Source organism: Podarcis bocagei, assembly GCF_964188305.1.
Source record: "Podarcis bocagei genome assembly, chromosome: 15".
Classification (NCBI taxonomy): domain Eukaryota; kingdom Metazoa; phylum Chordata; class Lepidosauria; order Squamata; family Lacertidae; genus Podarcis; species Podarcis bocagei.
In genome coordinates this window covers 883,286-898,561 of record NC_138141.1, presented here as the reverse complement: position 1 = coordinate 898,561, position 15,276 = coordinate 883,286, and the positions used below count along the sequence as shown (strand labels likewise).

The 15,276-nt window shown below is 45.0% G+C and overlaps 1 protein-coding gene across 2 annotated transcripts in view; it reads left to right on the top strand.

The window, feature by feature from the left end:
• The window catches only part of PLEKHA2 (pleckstrin homology domain containing A2), a 117,212-nt gene that overhangs the window by 70,616 nt on the left and 31,320 nt on the right, over window positions 1-15,276 (top strand). Inside the window, exons 7-10 of one of the 2 annotated variants that reach the window (XM_081171451.1) lie at window positions 2,611-2,751; window positions 3,983-4,051; window positions 7,414-7,484; window positions 14,430-14,493. In XM_081171451.1, coding sequence (XP_081027577.1) covers window positions 2,611-2,751; window positions 3,983-4,051; window positions 7,414-7,484; window positions 14,430-14,493 — 345 coding nt within the window. The remainder of the gene's footprint in view (window positions 1-2,610; window positions 2,752-3,982; window positions 4,052-7,413; window positions 7,485-14,429; window positions 14,494-15,276) is intronic. The other variant, XM_081171452.1, reaches the window with a different exon arrangement.

Here is a 15,276-nt window from a genome sequence, read left to right as displayed (position 1 = left end):
GAGTGAAAAAATTCATTTCCTATGTCACACACCACTTCTCTCTTTCTCTTCTCTTCTCTTCTCTTCCCTTCCTTTCCCTCCCACTCCATGTGGCAAGGAAGCTGTTTTCTCAGGTTGGTTTTGAGCTTTGTGGCATCCTTAAGTGGTGTTGTCCTGAAAGGGACCCCAGAATCCCAATTTTAGCCAGGACACAATAGCAAGATTGGGCCAGGGCTCTGGGTAATGACAAGCAGACCTTGCCCTGATGGTTTCCAGGACCAGTGGCTTTATTTGGAAAGGACCGCTTTATTCACCAGGTTGGGATGCTAGAGGAATTTATTTGTTTGCAAATTCCACTCAAACTAATCTGATCTGTAATTCCAGACTAATATGCACACAATAATGCATATCTGGATTTCACACTCCTCAAAATTTTGCAATGCAATTATAGCCTCACACACAAAACCCCAAACTGCTTATAAAAATATTTATTTTAAGATAAAAGTAATGTTTAGAAATGTTTGAGAGAGAATACATATTATAATTTGAGTCTTCCTGCAATTCTTGTTATAAAGTTACAATTAAAAAATATTTATATTAGATCTTTTTTAAAAAAATGATTTTTGGGATAGAATACATCATTTAAAGATTATTTTTTGTGTGCAATTATTAAGTTACATTTTAAAATTTAATCTGAATTTTGTGTTGTTGTTTTTAAAAAATAAATTTTAAAAGTATTATTTTAACAACTGGATGCTCTGTCCATCCCTGTCCCCAGGAAAAGGCAAATGACTGGATTATTCATACAAGGCCCAGTCATTCCAGGAGCTTTGTTCTGCCACCACCGGGAGCTGGAGTTACACACTTGCATTCCTTTTCATGCCCAGAGAGGGCGCACAGCCATAGGCAAATTATTAAGCTGGGGAAATGCTGGGTATCACGTTGTATCCCATCCTATTGTTGCATGCACCCAGTCTCCAAACAGCGAAAGACTTCAGGGGTTCCAGTGCTTTTGCAGGGTTTGGTTTCCTTGGAATGAAGATCAACGGAGACTGTGGTATCCTTAGGATTTATGGTTTTGTTTACAACCTGACCATAAGATGGAAGGGCTCACAGCATTCACACTGCCAAAGAGCTTGCCTCCCATTTAGGTTCCCAGGGAGATCTCCGAACCATGAGCTTTGGGTCCAGCATGGAGCAAGACGAGCCTCTGTGCCGCCAGCTTCCAGCACTGGCCAAAGCTCACGCACAAAGCACAAGCTATTGCTCTTCTACCTTACAAGGTGATGTTGCTTCCAGTTGGGTGAGGTGGGAGAGGAAGGTTGCACCCATTTGTCTCTAAAGCAACAGGGCAACCTCTCTGGACCTGTAAATGGTGGCAAATTAGCTGGTCAGCTGAGGACACTATCTTACAAAGGAATGGATCTGACTGGCTCAGCGGCCTCTGATGCTAGTTTTGAAATCTCCTCGATACAGAATTATAGGCCTTGATATAATCCCAACTGATGTCACTCAGTCCAAGGTCTCATGCCATTCTCATGTCTGAGTTAGGCTGACCGAGAATGCCTGGCCCTGAGTCACCCAGGGAGCATTGTGGTTGTGCATGGATTGGGGACTGCACTTCCTTGTCCCCAAGGCCAGCAATCTCACCACTGCGCTTGGGGTAGTGGTGGCAGACATCAGGCTTGCAGGATCTACAAACCCCACAGGTCCACCCACCAGACCCATGTTCAAAATAGTGGTGCAGGTGGGGCGGGCTCACTTGAAAGCAGCAGGGAGTCTCTGAGCACATGCACACCCAGCAATTTGTTTTTCAGTATCAGTCCTTCTGCACAAAAATCAACTCCTGGTTTCCACCTAAACTTGGTTTGGGTCAGCAGCCTAATTTGGAAGAGGAAAATCTTTCAGTTCTTGGTATTGTTAATAATCTGGGAGTCAGAAGCCCTTGTCCGATGGACTGCAAACTGCTCCCAGCGCTCCCTTCTGCACCGCCTTGGCTTGGCTCTCAATTAATTTTATCCACATAAATGACCATAAAGAAGGGGCAAACTGGGCCAGATGCCATTTATTCAGGAAGCAGTGGTGCCATTACATGACTGGATTTTGCAGACTGATGCAAACTGGGACCCTGGAGTTAGGAGTAGCAGCCTTTGCTTCCTGCTTCCACCTATTTTGGGAAAGAGCTCAGTTAGGCCATCTGCTCTGCTCCAAGTAGGACTGGGAGAGACCCCTGTTTGCTACCCCAGAGAGCTGCCGCCCATCAGTGTAGACAGTACCGGATTAAATAGACCAGTCATCTGGCTGGGTACAAAGTTCCTATGCTGAAGTAGGAATCGGCTGCTGTTTGAATTGTGGGGAAGAGGGAGCTCTCATTTATAGTAGGTAAGGAGTAAGGCACCTATTAACCCCCACAAACCACGGTCCCAATCCTGACCAAGGCCCCTATGCCTGCAGTTTACATTTAATGACTAATTGCATACAAGTTTTGTATATAGTTTGGCTCTTGGGGTCTTGTGTGGCAGTTATGGGACTTTGGCAAAACAGATGACCAGTGTTCCTTTCCTGTCCAGCCTCAGTGGCAGCCTGATTCTTGGTGTGTGTGCTTTCTCCCTGCCCCCCCTTCTCTCCTAGAATGGAGGGGATGGCTCCGAAAGCGGCGAGCCAGCAGTGCATCCTCTTCTGAAACGGTCCCAGAGTTACATCCCCAGTACCAAAACGCCACCTGGGCCACCCGTCCTCAAGAGCGGCTACTGTGTCAAGCAGGGGAATGTGGTAGGTCTCTGCCCTGGCCGGCCTTGGTGATGAAGTGGGGCTGGGTTTTAAAACCTGGTGCTTCCGTTGTGGGTGATGAAATCGTCCAGTGAGGCTGGGGGGGGGGGTGACTGAACATGAAGGTGGTTGTGGTGACTCCTGGAGAGAATTCCAGGTAGGCACACAGCATTTTGCTGCCTGAGATGGAGTAGCAAACAGTGTCAGCTATCTAGGGATGGGGAAGAAATCCATTTTGGTTCACATCTGAAGCTGAGCCCACTTAATTTGCACTATCTGAAATATTGCATACCAAAACACAGTGTTTCTTTTGAAATTTTGAAATTCTCTGGGTTTTGCAATGACGCTCTCTAGCCAGGCAATGTGCACAAAAATGCATGTACTCAGGTAAAGTGTGCAGAGAAATGCACATACATTAGTGGGGGGAAATGTGAAAGTGTATATTTGGCAAAGTTAAATAAAAACAGTGTATATTAGGAGAGATTTGCACTAAAATGCTGATAAATCTTTATGAGGACTTTTAAAAATCTATTTTACAAACTCATGAGGAAATGTGGAGAACTGAACTGAAGACTGAGAGAGAGTGAAACTGAGAAATTCACCTATCTGTAGCCCCCACCCCACCCCCTCAAGTTATAGTCATGGTACCTAAGTTATCTTGGCACCTGAGACAGCACATCTCATAAGCACCTCCCCTCCTCATCTGGCAGTAAAAATACATCAATAGTAAATTTAAAATAGCTACCAGTTTTCGGTCATTTCAAGACAAAAACATTCCACCTGGGACAGCTGCCACATCCTGCCTAATGGTAGGGCCGGACCTGTGAGAGAGCCTTTTGAGTGGATACACTGGCCTCCAATTCCCATCAGCCAACCATCAGGAATGCTGAGAGCTGTAGGCCAACAACATCTGCAGGGATTCCCCCAGTCCTGATATGGGTCAGGCCATGCTGTCCTCTGCTTGTCCCAAACACTGACCATTCAGAGCCTCTGTACACAAGGGCTCCACTTCACTATCATGCCTGTGGGTGAGGAATCCCATCCCGAAACTATCCATTCTTGTACATTGTTTTGAAAAGCTATCTAACCTGGTGGCAGCAAATCACACAGGTTAAGTCTATATGGTGCAGAGAGCAAGATCACAGGCTCTTGTGAAATGTGGATGTTTGGGACAGCTGTGGAAGACTTTGATAGAATATATCAGCATCCAAAAGGGGTTGTTTCTGTCTTTTAGAGGAAGAGCTGGAAACGGCGGTATTTCACCCTGGATGACTTTTCCATCAGTTACTTCAAGTGTGAGCAGGTAAGCCGAGGGCACCAACCTTTTTGGACCAGTGGGCACATTTTGCATTTTGAGAGAGTGCTTTGGGGGCCAGTCACAAAATGGCTGTGATGGGGCTGGTGCACCACAGAAATGGGCTGCCACAAGGAACATGGCACAGCACAAAACTACAGAAACAGCCACCCTTGGCATCCTGCCCTTCTTCCTAAAGACAGCAACAGGGAATGTTCCAACTAAGAAGAATGTACTGGTTGGCTACTCCACATTCGCCTTCATTTTTCAGAAATTGCTTAAAACGTAATTGCACATTTTGCTCTGTAACTTTCTTTCTAGAAGGGCTAGAGCAGGGGTAGTCAACCTTTTTATACCTACCACCCACTAATGCATCTTTCTTGATGGTAAAATTTCCTTACTGCCCACCAGTGCTGAATGGAAGGAGGATTCAGCTTGTGCCATAGAACCCCCTACCGCCCACCTAGAACCCTGAAATGCCCACTAGTGAGCAGTAGGGACCAGGTTGACAACCCCTGGGCTAGAGACTTGATTTTTAAGTTTAATTTTTTTAAAAAGCTTAGAGTCAGAGTGCATCATTGAAAAGCTTTGCAGGCATTGTGTTCCGGCTGCTGCAGGAGCCAGAGTGGTGACCCCTGAGGGAAGCCAGGCTGCTGTGCCTTTTGAGAATTGCCTTTTGCTCTTGGCTGCTCTCGTGACTGGTGCAAGGGGCCCAGTTCCTTCAGGACAAATGCCTGTTTTCCATTAAGCAAAAAAGGGAGGCTGATGTGAATCTGCTATGTCTGTGGTGGAAAACTGCTGGCCACAACTCCTGTGCATGGTGGCATCAGGTGCAGGTGTAGTAAAGCTGCAACTGGGCTGAAAGCGGGTTTGTGCTGCCCGTCATTTGACCAGAGGTGCCTGCAAAGCTCTGCACGCAGTTTGTTTAGAAATGGCGCGGGCCAGAGCAGTTCCCCTGATGACAGTGACCTCAGCGGCTGGGCCCCCCCCATCCACCTGCCAAAGAGCCCATGGAGGGTGGGTGGGTGGGAGAGAGAAGGGTCTGGTCGGCCAGCTGGATCTCATTCTCCGCCCCATGCTGTCTGACTGCTGTGAGGGAGTCAGGTTTGGACAATTGAAGATTAAGGTGACTAAAAGGGAAGTTGCTTTATGGTCATAAGCACCAAAGAGTAATGCTGCTGTTTCAGGCTAATGGTACATCCAGTTAAGATCCTTTTCTCACTATGGGCAGCCAGATGCGAGCAGACAAGACATTTTCAAGACATCCAGTTGGGCAACATCTTGTGGTAGTGAATTCCTACATCTACATCAACTACACCTACACCTACATCCTACACCTACATCAACTACATCTTGTGGTAGTGAATTCCTTTGTTCAACTCAGCGCTGTGCAAAGGAGTTTTTCCTTTTGTCTATCCTGAATCTTCCAATACTTGGCTTTGTGGGATGAGCCCAAGGTCTAGAAAAGCTTCTGTTGGGTTTTTTTAAAATCATATTTATTGAAGTTTCCAAAACTCAAAAAAGAAAAAACAAAAGAAAAAGAAAAAATAAACCTTTACAATTAAAGCCTTACTTTCATTAACATCTTTCCAGGACTCCCCCATCCCCCTCCCTATTGTATTCCCCTTTCATTAATTTGATTCCACAAGTTCTTACTCCCAATTTAAAACTTATTTTGTTTAACCCACTATTCAATTTAGTTATATAACCACTTTCCCTTTACATTCCAACATCCCTCATCATTAAAAAAAAGTTTTCCCCCCAAGGTCCACCCCAATTTCCTTCCACGAATTCCCTTTTTTTGATAAACATGTCCAAACAAGGTAAAAAATATAAAAAGATTCAAAAAATAGTTGTACACCCTTTGGATTCCAGATCTCCCCCCACCCTTCCCCGGTTTCGATTCCCCATGTCCATCAGTCTATCTACCGTCAGCCTGGAGATCTCACGTCCATAGCCGGTTCCCCCCCCCCAGTTCCACCTTGCCGTTTTTTTTGTTTTTTTTAATAATGTTTAACTTCAGACGCCCAGTCTTAAAGAGGCCCCTGACAGGCCTTTAGTTTTCCTTGGTCTTTCACAATAATATGGCTCCTCCCTTGTTCTTTCCAAGTCGTCATCAGTCCTTTGTTCTTTTTTCTCACTTTCTCAGGTTTCTTTTCCTGTTCCGCTGCAAAAACATTCTAATTCAAAAATTTGATACCTCTACAGGGGTTGTTGTTAGTTCAGGAACAAAAACTTGCGTCCAGTCCCTTCCATTCTTCAATAGATGATTCTATTGTCTCCTTTAATATAAACACCTCTGTAGACAAAATACTGTTTCGTTTTTGCAGCTTTCCCAGAAGATAACAAGTCCTGTGCGGTTCCAAGAGTATTTTTCCACTTACGACCGTTCTTGTAATGTCCCAAAACCCCTCTAGGGGGATTATAGCAACTTTGTTTCCTCAAATCCAAAAGTCAAATTGTTATTCCTTATTTTCGACAATTTATATCCAAATTGTAACAAAACTAACCAGCAAAGTCCTCATAGCAAAGTTCTCTTTATATTCTCCAACTTTGACAGCTACTTTGACAGCTGTCAAAGTCTCTGTCTCTCTTCGCCAGGCTCTCTCACGGATCGCCCCGGTTCCCGGGGGGGTTGCACTTTCACTCTCACCATCCACTCTTCTCCTCCAGCACAGTTCTTATAATTTCCCATCGTGGAATTAATAATTTTTATCAATAAACAGAAGCAAGCTCCTTTCTCGACCTTAGTTGCCAAATCCTTGTTTTAAAATGTCTACAATAGGAGGGAGTCTGACTTCCTTTTTGGATCTCCTCCGCTCGTGCCGAATCCGAAAAAGAAAAAAAAAAATTCTCCTTTTAAGTCCGATTTCCAAATTACTCACGGGTTGTTGTTTATAGTCCAAATTTTCAATAGAAGAAGTCAGCGCTCTCCGTCAAATGGCATGCGGCTTCGCTCGGCAGGGAAAGCAGAGGACTCATAGCACCACGCCACCCCCATCCCCCGCTCCGTAGCCTTTAAAAAGGCTCCTTCGCAGGTCGGGGGGCGCTAACGGTGCCCGCCGAGTCAACCATGTCCACAGGCTCCGTGCCCGTGGTTTTTGAGGGTCCCCGCGTAGAAAAGCTTCTGTTGCCTCTTTGTACAGCTTTGTACAGTTCTATCATGTATACACAAGCCCCATAACTTAACTTTTTTCCTACTAAAATGCTCAAAAGTTGTAACCTTTCCTCCCAAGAATGTTACTCTTGCCACCAGCTCCCCAGAAGCTCATCTGCCAACTCAATGGCTCCATTAACTGCTCTTGCCTAGATTTTCTGCTCTCATTGCTGACAGTTCAACTACCTGGCGTCTCTTTTGCTTGTCTCCTCAGGACAAAGAGCCGTTGCGATCAATCCTCCTGAAGGATGTGCTGAAGACTCATGAATGTCTAGTGAAATCCGGGTATGGCTTTTGTTTCCAGCTGGGTTTTATATTTGGCATTGGCACTTGGAGCCAACTTCTGCAGGTTCTGTCTGTGAGGACCAGTGAGACCCAAGGTTTTGGGGGCCCCAGCACCTTACTGGAGAGATAGAGATAGCGGCAGCCCCAATTACTTGGCAATTGCACAGGGATGAAAAGCGGTATATACCCTGTAAATATGGGACTTTAAAAAGAAAAGATCGCTGCTAAGATTGGTAGGAAGAGCTCTGTCATCCCTTTGCAGTTCCTCTCTTGCCCGACACAAATGGAACTTCAGCTTGTCTAGTCAGGTGCCTCATCATAGAATAGTTAAGGAAAAGGCTTAAAGTGGGGGGAGTGATTTGATTCAGAGGGGAATAGAAGTTTAAACCCTCTCTCACAGACCATGGACCTAAACCAAGTCTCTCTCATTCCGTCTTCTTCTTCTTCAAATTTGTATACAGTTCACAAAATAAAATTACAATATAAAAACATAAGATACATAATAAAAATAAGAACAAAAAACAAACCAATAACCCCCAATACATTTAAATGTCATTTTTGACTGGTGCCTAAAGATGTATAAGAGCATTCCACAAATGGGAGCCACTGCAGAAAAGGCCTGTTCTTGTGTTGCCGCCTTCCAGACCTATTCTGGAGGAGGCACATGATGAAGAGGCTCAGAAGATGATCTCAGCGTCTGGGTAGGTCATAGGGGTCATTTACAGATTTATAGGTCAAAAGCAGCACTTTGCATTGGACCCAGAAACTAATTGGCAGCTGGTGCAGTTGGGCCAGGATCAGTGTGATATGCTCAAACCATTTTGTTCTGGTGAGCAGCCTGGCCACCAAATTCTGCACTAGCTGAAGTTTCCGAACTGTCTTCAGAGGCAGCCCTTTGTGTAACACATTGCAGTAATCTTACCTAGAGGTTACCAGAGCATTGACGACAATAGTTAGGCTGTCCCTGTCCAGATAGGGGTGCAGCTGGGCCACCTGAGCCTCGATCAACAGCAAAGGATCCAGGAGTACCCCCAAGCTACATACCCACTCCATGAGAGGGAGTGTAACCCCATCAAGAGCAGGCAACCTCCTAGCCCTCTGGTCTTAAGAACCACCCACTAGCAATGCAAATCAAGATAATTATTCCCTAGTGCATATAGGAGCAGAAACTGTAGTCTTTGGCTTAGTGTTTTGTCCAAACGGGGTTATGGTTTATTTGAAGAGAAACAAACTACCTTGTTCAGACATAAATTCTAAGCCTGGAATATTAGCTTGTGTTCCCAGTAGTGCTATATGGTTGCTCATAGGAACTCATGAATCTTTCCATGACATGCAAAGTAGGGCATTCTATTTCTCCCCCCACCCCAACCCCCATGCATCTGTTAGCTGTGAAAAGAAGAAGCACCAGCAGAATTTGCCTTACTTTACGTTCCCTTTGTGCAGCTAATACCAGCAGCTGAGTGTGTGGGGGAGAGAGGTTTGCACTGGGAACGGGTTCTTTCTCCTGTACCTTCACCCTCTTCCATCAGCCACAAAATTTGACTTGTATCTGCAACTTTGGGAAGCAGCCCAGGGCACCTTCAGACTGCTGGTATTTTGTAAGAGGGATTCAAGAGCATACCAGGAAAGTTAGGTAAAGGGACCCCTGACCATTAGGTCTGGTCATGGACGACTCTGTCTCCCCGGGGCTAAGATCCAAGATGTAACTGAACGACTGCAAGGAATCATAAAACCCACTGACAAATACCCCTTCCTCTTGGTTCATGTGGGAACCAATGACACTGCAAGCAATAGCCTCCAGAAGATCAAAAGAGACTACGAGGCTCTTGGCAGGAAATTGAAGCAATTAAATGCACAAATTGTCATCTCATCTGTCCTCCCAGTTGTACGACGTGGCCCAGGGAGAGAGGGAAAAATAGTGGAAGTGAACAGCTGGCTTCGCAAATGGTGTAAACAGGAACGGTTTGGATTCTTAGATCACGGACTGCAGTTTCTTGAAGATGGACTTCTGACAAGTGATGGGCTGCACCTCACAACGGTTGGGAGGAATGTTTTTGCCAAAAATCTCAGAAACCTCATCAGGAGGGCTTTAAACTGACTAATGTGGGGGAGGGAGACAGTGCTCCTGAAGGTAGGAGTCTATCAATTGATGAAGATGATCATCCAAATGTCATAGACCAAATGAAGCAAACAGCACGCAGACCTAGTGGTGGGAGGAAAAAATCCTTAAATAAGAGACACGGGGGAATGATTAATGGACTTCAATGTCTGTACACTAATGCGCAAAGCATGGGAAATAAACAAAATGAGCTTGAGCACTTGGTACAGCAAACTAAATATGACATAATAGGCATCACTGAAACCTGGTGGGATAAGTCCCACGATTGGAATGTAATAATGGAGGGATACAATCTATTTCAGAGAAACAGACCAGACAATAAAAGAGGAGGAGTGGCGTTATATGTCAGGGATGTGTATACCTGTGAAGAGATCCAAGATTTATAACCCCAGGTTTCAGAATGAGACAGGTTTAACAGTGGTTAAGAAAGTGAAATACCTGGGGATTAACATGACAGCTAAAAATGGGAATCTATTTAAAGACAATTATGAAAAAGGCTGGACTGAAGTGAAAAAAGATTTAGAAATCTAGTCAAATTTGAAGCTTTCACTGCTAGGCCGTATTGCTGCGATAAAAATGAATGTATTGCCTAGAATGTTGTTTCTGTTTCAAACATTGCAAATTTTGGACAAAATGGATTTCTTCAAGAAGTGGCAGAGAGATATTTCTAGATTTGTCTGGCAGGGCAAGAAGCCTAGAATAAAATTTAAAATACTAACGGATGCAAAGGAAAGAGGTGGATTTGCCCTGCCAGACCTTAAACTTTATTATGAATCAGCAGCTTTTTGCTGGCTGAAAGAATGGCTGCTTCTTGAAAACACAGACATTTTGGATTTAGAAGGTTTTAATAATGTATTTGGATGGCATGCATATTTGTGGTATGGTAAGGTCAAAGCACATAAAGCATTTAAAAATCATATTGTCAGGAAAGCATTGTTTAATGTCTGGATAAGATATAAGGACTTACTTGAAAATAAAACCCCAAGGTGGTTGTCACCGATGGAAGCAAAGGCTCAGAAAAAGCTCAGTATGGAGGCCAAATGGCCGAAATATTGGGAAATTTTGGAACAAGAGGGAGACAGATTGAAATTGCAGAGCTTTGAAAAACTTAAAAATAAAGTGCGAGATTTACTTCATTATTATCAGATAATGGAGGCATACAATTTGGACAAGAAAATTGGCTTCCAGGTGGAAAAATCAAAATTAGAAACAGAACTGTTAGAACCCAAAACGAAGATTTTGTCAAAGATGTATAACTTGCTGTTGAAATGGAATACTCAGGATGAAACGGTGAAATCTGCTATGATTAAATGGGCACAAGATGTTGGACATAACATAATGATGGCTGACTGGGAACAGTTATGGACCACAGGTATGAAGTTTACGGCATGTAATGCCTTAAGAGAGAATACAGTGGTGCCTCGCAAGACGAAATTAATTCGTTCCGCAAGTTTTTTTTCTTGCGAGTTTTTCGTCTTGCGAAGCACGGTTTCCCATAGGAATGCATTGAAAATCAATCAATGCGTTCCTATGGAGACCGTCCAGGGACAGAGGGGAAGCGCCGCGGGCCTTTCCCTCTGTCCCCGGACCTAGAATCATAGAATCATAGAGTTGGAAGAGACCACAAGGGCCATCAAGTCCAACCCCCTGCCAAGCAGGAAATACCATCAGAGCACTCCTGACATATGGTTGTCAAGCCTCTGCTTAAAGACCTCCAAAAAAGGAGACTCCACCACACTCCTTGGCAGCAAATTCCACTGTCAAACAGCTCTTACTGTCAGGAAGTTCTTCCTAATGTTTAGCTTGAATCTTCTTTCTTGTAGTTTGGATCCATTGCTCCGTGTCCGCTTCTCTGGAGCAGCAGAAAACAACTTTTCTCAGTCCTCTATGTGACATCCTTTTATATATTTGAACATGGCTATCATATCACCCCTTAACCTCCTCTTCTCCAGGCTAAACATGCCCAGCTCCCTTAGCCGTTCCTCATAAGGCATCGTTTCCAGGCCTTTGACCATTTTGGTTGCCCTCCTCTGGACACGTTCCAGTTTGTCAGTGTCCTTCTTGAACTGTGGTGCCCAGAACTGGACACAGTACTCCAGGTGAGGTCTGACCAGAGCAGAATACAGTGGCACTATTACTTCCCTTGATCTAGATGCTATACTCCTATTGATGCAGCCCAGAATTGCATTGGCTTTTTTAGCTGCCGCGTCACACAGTTGGCTCATGTCAAGTTTGTGGTCAACCAAGACTCCTAGATCCTTTTCACATGTACTGCTCTCAAGCCAGGTGTCCCCCATCTTGTATTTGTGCCTCTCATTTTTTTGGCCCAAGTGCAATACTTTACATTTCTCCCTGTTAAAATTCATCTTGTTTGTTTTGGCCCAGTTCTCTAATCTGTCAAGGTCATTTTGAAGTGTGATCCTGTCCTCTGGGGTTTTAGCCACCCCTCCCAGTTTGGTGTCATCTGCAAATTTGATCAGGATGCCCTTGAGTCCATCATCCAAGTCGTTGATAAAGATGTTGAATAAGACCGGGCCCAAGACAGAACCCTGTGGCACCCCACTAGTCACTCTTCTCCAGGATGAAGAGGAACCATTGATGAGCACCCTTTGGGTTTGGTCAGTCAGCCAGTTACAAATCCACTGAGTGGTAGCATAGTCAAGACCACATTTTACCAGCTTCTTTACAAGAATATCATGGGGCACCTTGTTGAATGCCTTGCTGAAATCAAGGTAGGCTACATCCACTGCGTTCCCTTCATCTACCAGGCTTGTAATTCTGTCAAAAAACGAGATCAGGTTAGTCTGACATGACTTATTTTTCAGAAATCCATGCTGACTATTGGTGATCACAGCATTCCTTTCTAGGTGCTCACAGACTGTTTGCTTAATGATCTGCTCCAGAATCTTCCCTGCTATTGATGTCAGACTGACTGGGCGGTAATTATTTGGGTCCTCTTTTTTCCTCTTTTTGAAAATAGGGACAACATTTGCCCTCCTCTAGTCTGCCGGGACTTCGCCTGTTCTCCAGGAATTCTCAAAGATGACTGCCAGTGGTTCTGAGATCACATCTGCCAGTTCTTTTAATACTCTTGGATGCAGTTCATCTGGCCCTGGAGACTTGAATACATCTAAACTAGCCAAGTATTCTTGTACTATCTCCTTAGTTATTCTGGGCTGTGTTTGCTTTGCTGAATCATTTGCTCCAAATTATTCAGGTCGGGCATTGTTTTCTTTATTGGAGAAGACTGAGGCAAAGAAGGCATTGAGGAGTTCAGCCCTTTCTGTGTCCCCTGTTTGCATTTCACCATCTCTGAGTGACCCCACTGTTTCTTTGTTCTTCCTTTTGCTACGAACATACCCATAAAAGCCTTTTTTGTTACTTTTAACCTCTCTAGCCAGCCTGAGTTCATTCTGTGCTTTAGCTTTTCTGACTTTGTGTCTACACGTGCTGGCTATTTGTTTGAATTCCTCTTTGGTGGTCTCCCCCCTTTTCCATTTTTTGTACACATCCTTTTTTAATCTTAACTCAGTTAAAAGTTCTTTAGATAGCCACCCTGGCTGCTTTAGGCACCTTCCATGTTTCCATCTCATTGGTATTGCCTGAAGTTGTGCTTTTACTATCTCCCTCTTAACAAACTCCCAGCCATCATGAACTCCCTTTCCTTTTAGTATTGCTGTCCATGGGATCTCACCCAGCACTTCCCTAAGTTTTATGAAGTCGGCTTTCTTAAAGTGAAGAAATTGAGTCCTAGTATGCTTGGCTGCTTCTTTCCGCTGTATAATAAACTTCAGAAGAGCATGATCACTCGCGCCTAATGATCCTTCCACTTCTACCCCACTAACCAGGTCATCAACATTGGTTAGGACCAGATCTAAAACTCAGAATCTTAGGGAGTCCCTGATCTTCCTCAAGGCAAGACTGTTACAGATGCAATCTGTCCTGGAAACATGAGCTAGAACCTTTGCCAAATTATCCTGATTCACCTTCTAATTTGGGGTACACACACAGGCTATGCATACCCATGGTATTCACGTCTCCAACGTGAGCGGAGTCAGAGTCAAGGAAGTTACAAAAGGCAAGAATGCCTATTTTCAAGAGGTGGACGTTTCCACTGTTGGAAAGCGACTTGGGCCTCTCCCAGCCCTGCCTGCAGATGCTGGGAAGGGAAACTTGGAATTTCTGCAGGCAAAGCAGCTGTTCTCTCACTGGTGGTTGCAGGTTTATTTTGTGTTCCAGAAGACAACTTAATAGTGTGGGAGAACTGTTGTTTTTTGCTGGCATGTGTGTGCATGTATGTATTACATGGTGTGTTGCACAGCGGTAAATTAATCAGCACAGAATCTTCTTCATAAACTGAATAAAACTTTTACTTAAGAAAATAAACTTGTTCAGAAACAGCAGGGATAAAGAGCATACACAGAGTGCTCATAGCAGCTACCTGACTCTTCACAGAGCCACAGTCATAGTCACTGATTAACTGGAGTCCTGGAGCCACTCTGCCTGCAACAAGACACACAGGCACAGGCACTACACTGGCCGGCCTGCAAACAGGATGCCAATCTATAGAGAGAATGAGTCATCCTGTAGATGAGTCATAATGATTCAGCAGTTTGCTGTTAACAGTTAGCAGTTAATGAATGATTGTGTAGGCCTTGTAGGCCTTGCCTTGCTGCTCCTGCTCTTAAGAACCTTTGTCTCGTGACATGGTGCATTAGCCATTTAATGTCTTGCCAAAGGAATACTGCAACACTTTTGTAAAATAACTCACATAAAGAAGAAAGGTGTGGTTTCAACATGTCGGCTTTTCCTTCTGTGTTTTCTAGTGATCTTCTAATGAGGGACAATCTCTTTGAAATCACAACGAGCTACAGGACCTTCTATATCCAGGTAAAATACCCTCCTTACTGACCAGTGGAAACTTGGCAGGTAGGGCAGTTTTGGGGAAGCATCCTAGGGGTTCCTTGGAGAGAAAATCCTTTACGAAGTCTGGCATCAGGGACCCTTTAAGACTCCTTTGCCTTCTTCCAGGTCAGACGGCTGCGCTGACTGGGGCTGATAGGAGTTGCAGTCCAAAACCATATGGAGGGCACCAGGTTGGAGAATGCTAGCATAAAGCTAGGACGGGGGAAGATGGCCAGGAGCTCTGGAATCTCCTCCGCTTTCTCTGACTTCCTCTTCAGGGAGACTTAAGAATTACCGTATTTTTCACTCCATAAGGCGCACCTAGTTTTTAGAGGGGGAAATCAAGAAAAAAATATTATTTCCCCAGCCCCAAAGAGCAGCAGACCGGCTGTGCGCAACCTGTCCGCTTCTCCCAGAGCTTCTTGGGGCTGCCAGGGGAAGCCCGGGTTCCCCCCCCCCCGCCCCAAAGAGCAAAGCCAGCAGGATCCCGCTCGCTGTCCTGGCTTCCTCTGGCTTCCAGGAGAGGCTGCGCGTGGCTGTGGATCCCGCTGGCTGGCTTAGCTTCTGTCCTGGCTGCTTTAGCTGCGCGCAGCCTCTCCTGCCAGGAGAAGCTGCACTCAGCTATGGCAGAAGCCAAGACAGCCAGGAGATGGTTCCTCTCGCTGTTCTGGCCGGAGAGGCGGCACGCAGCTAAAGCAGACCCTTTAAGTAGTGTGTGGCTCCTGCGGGCTTTTCTCCTTGGGGAAAAGCCCCCAAAAGCAGCGCGCT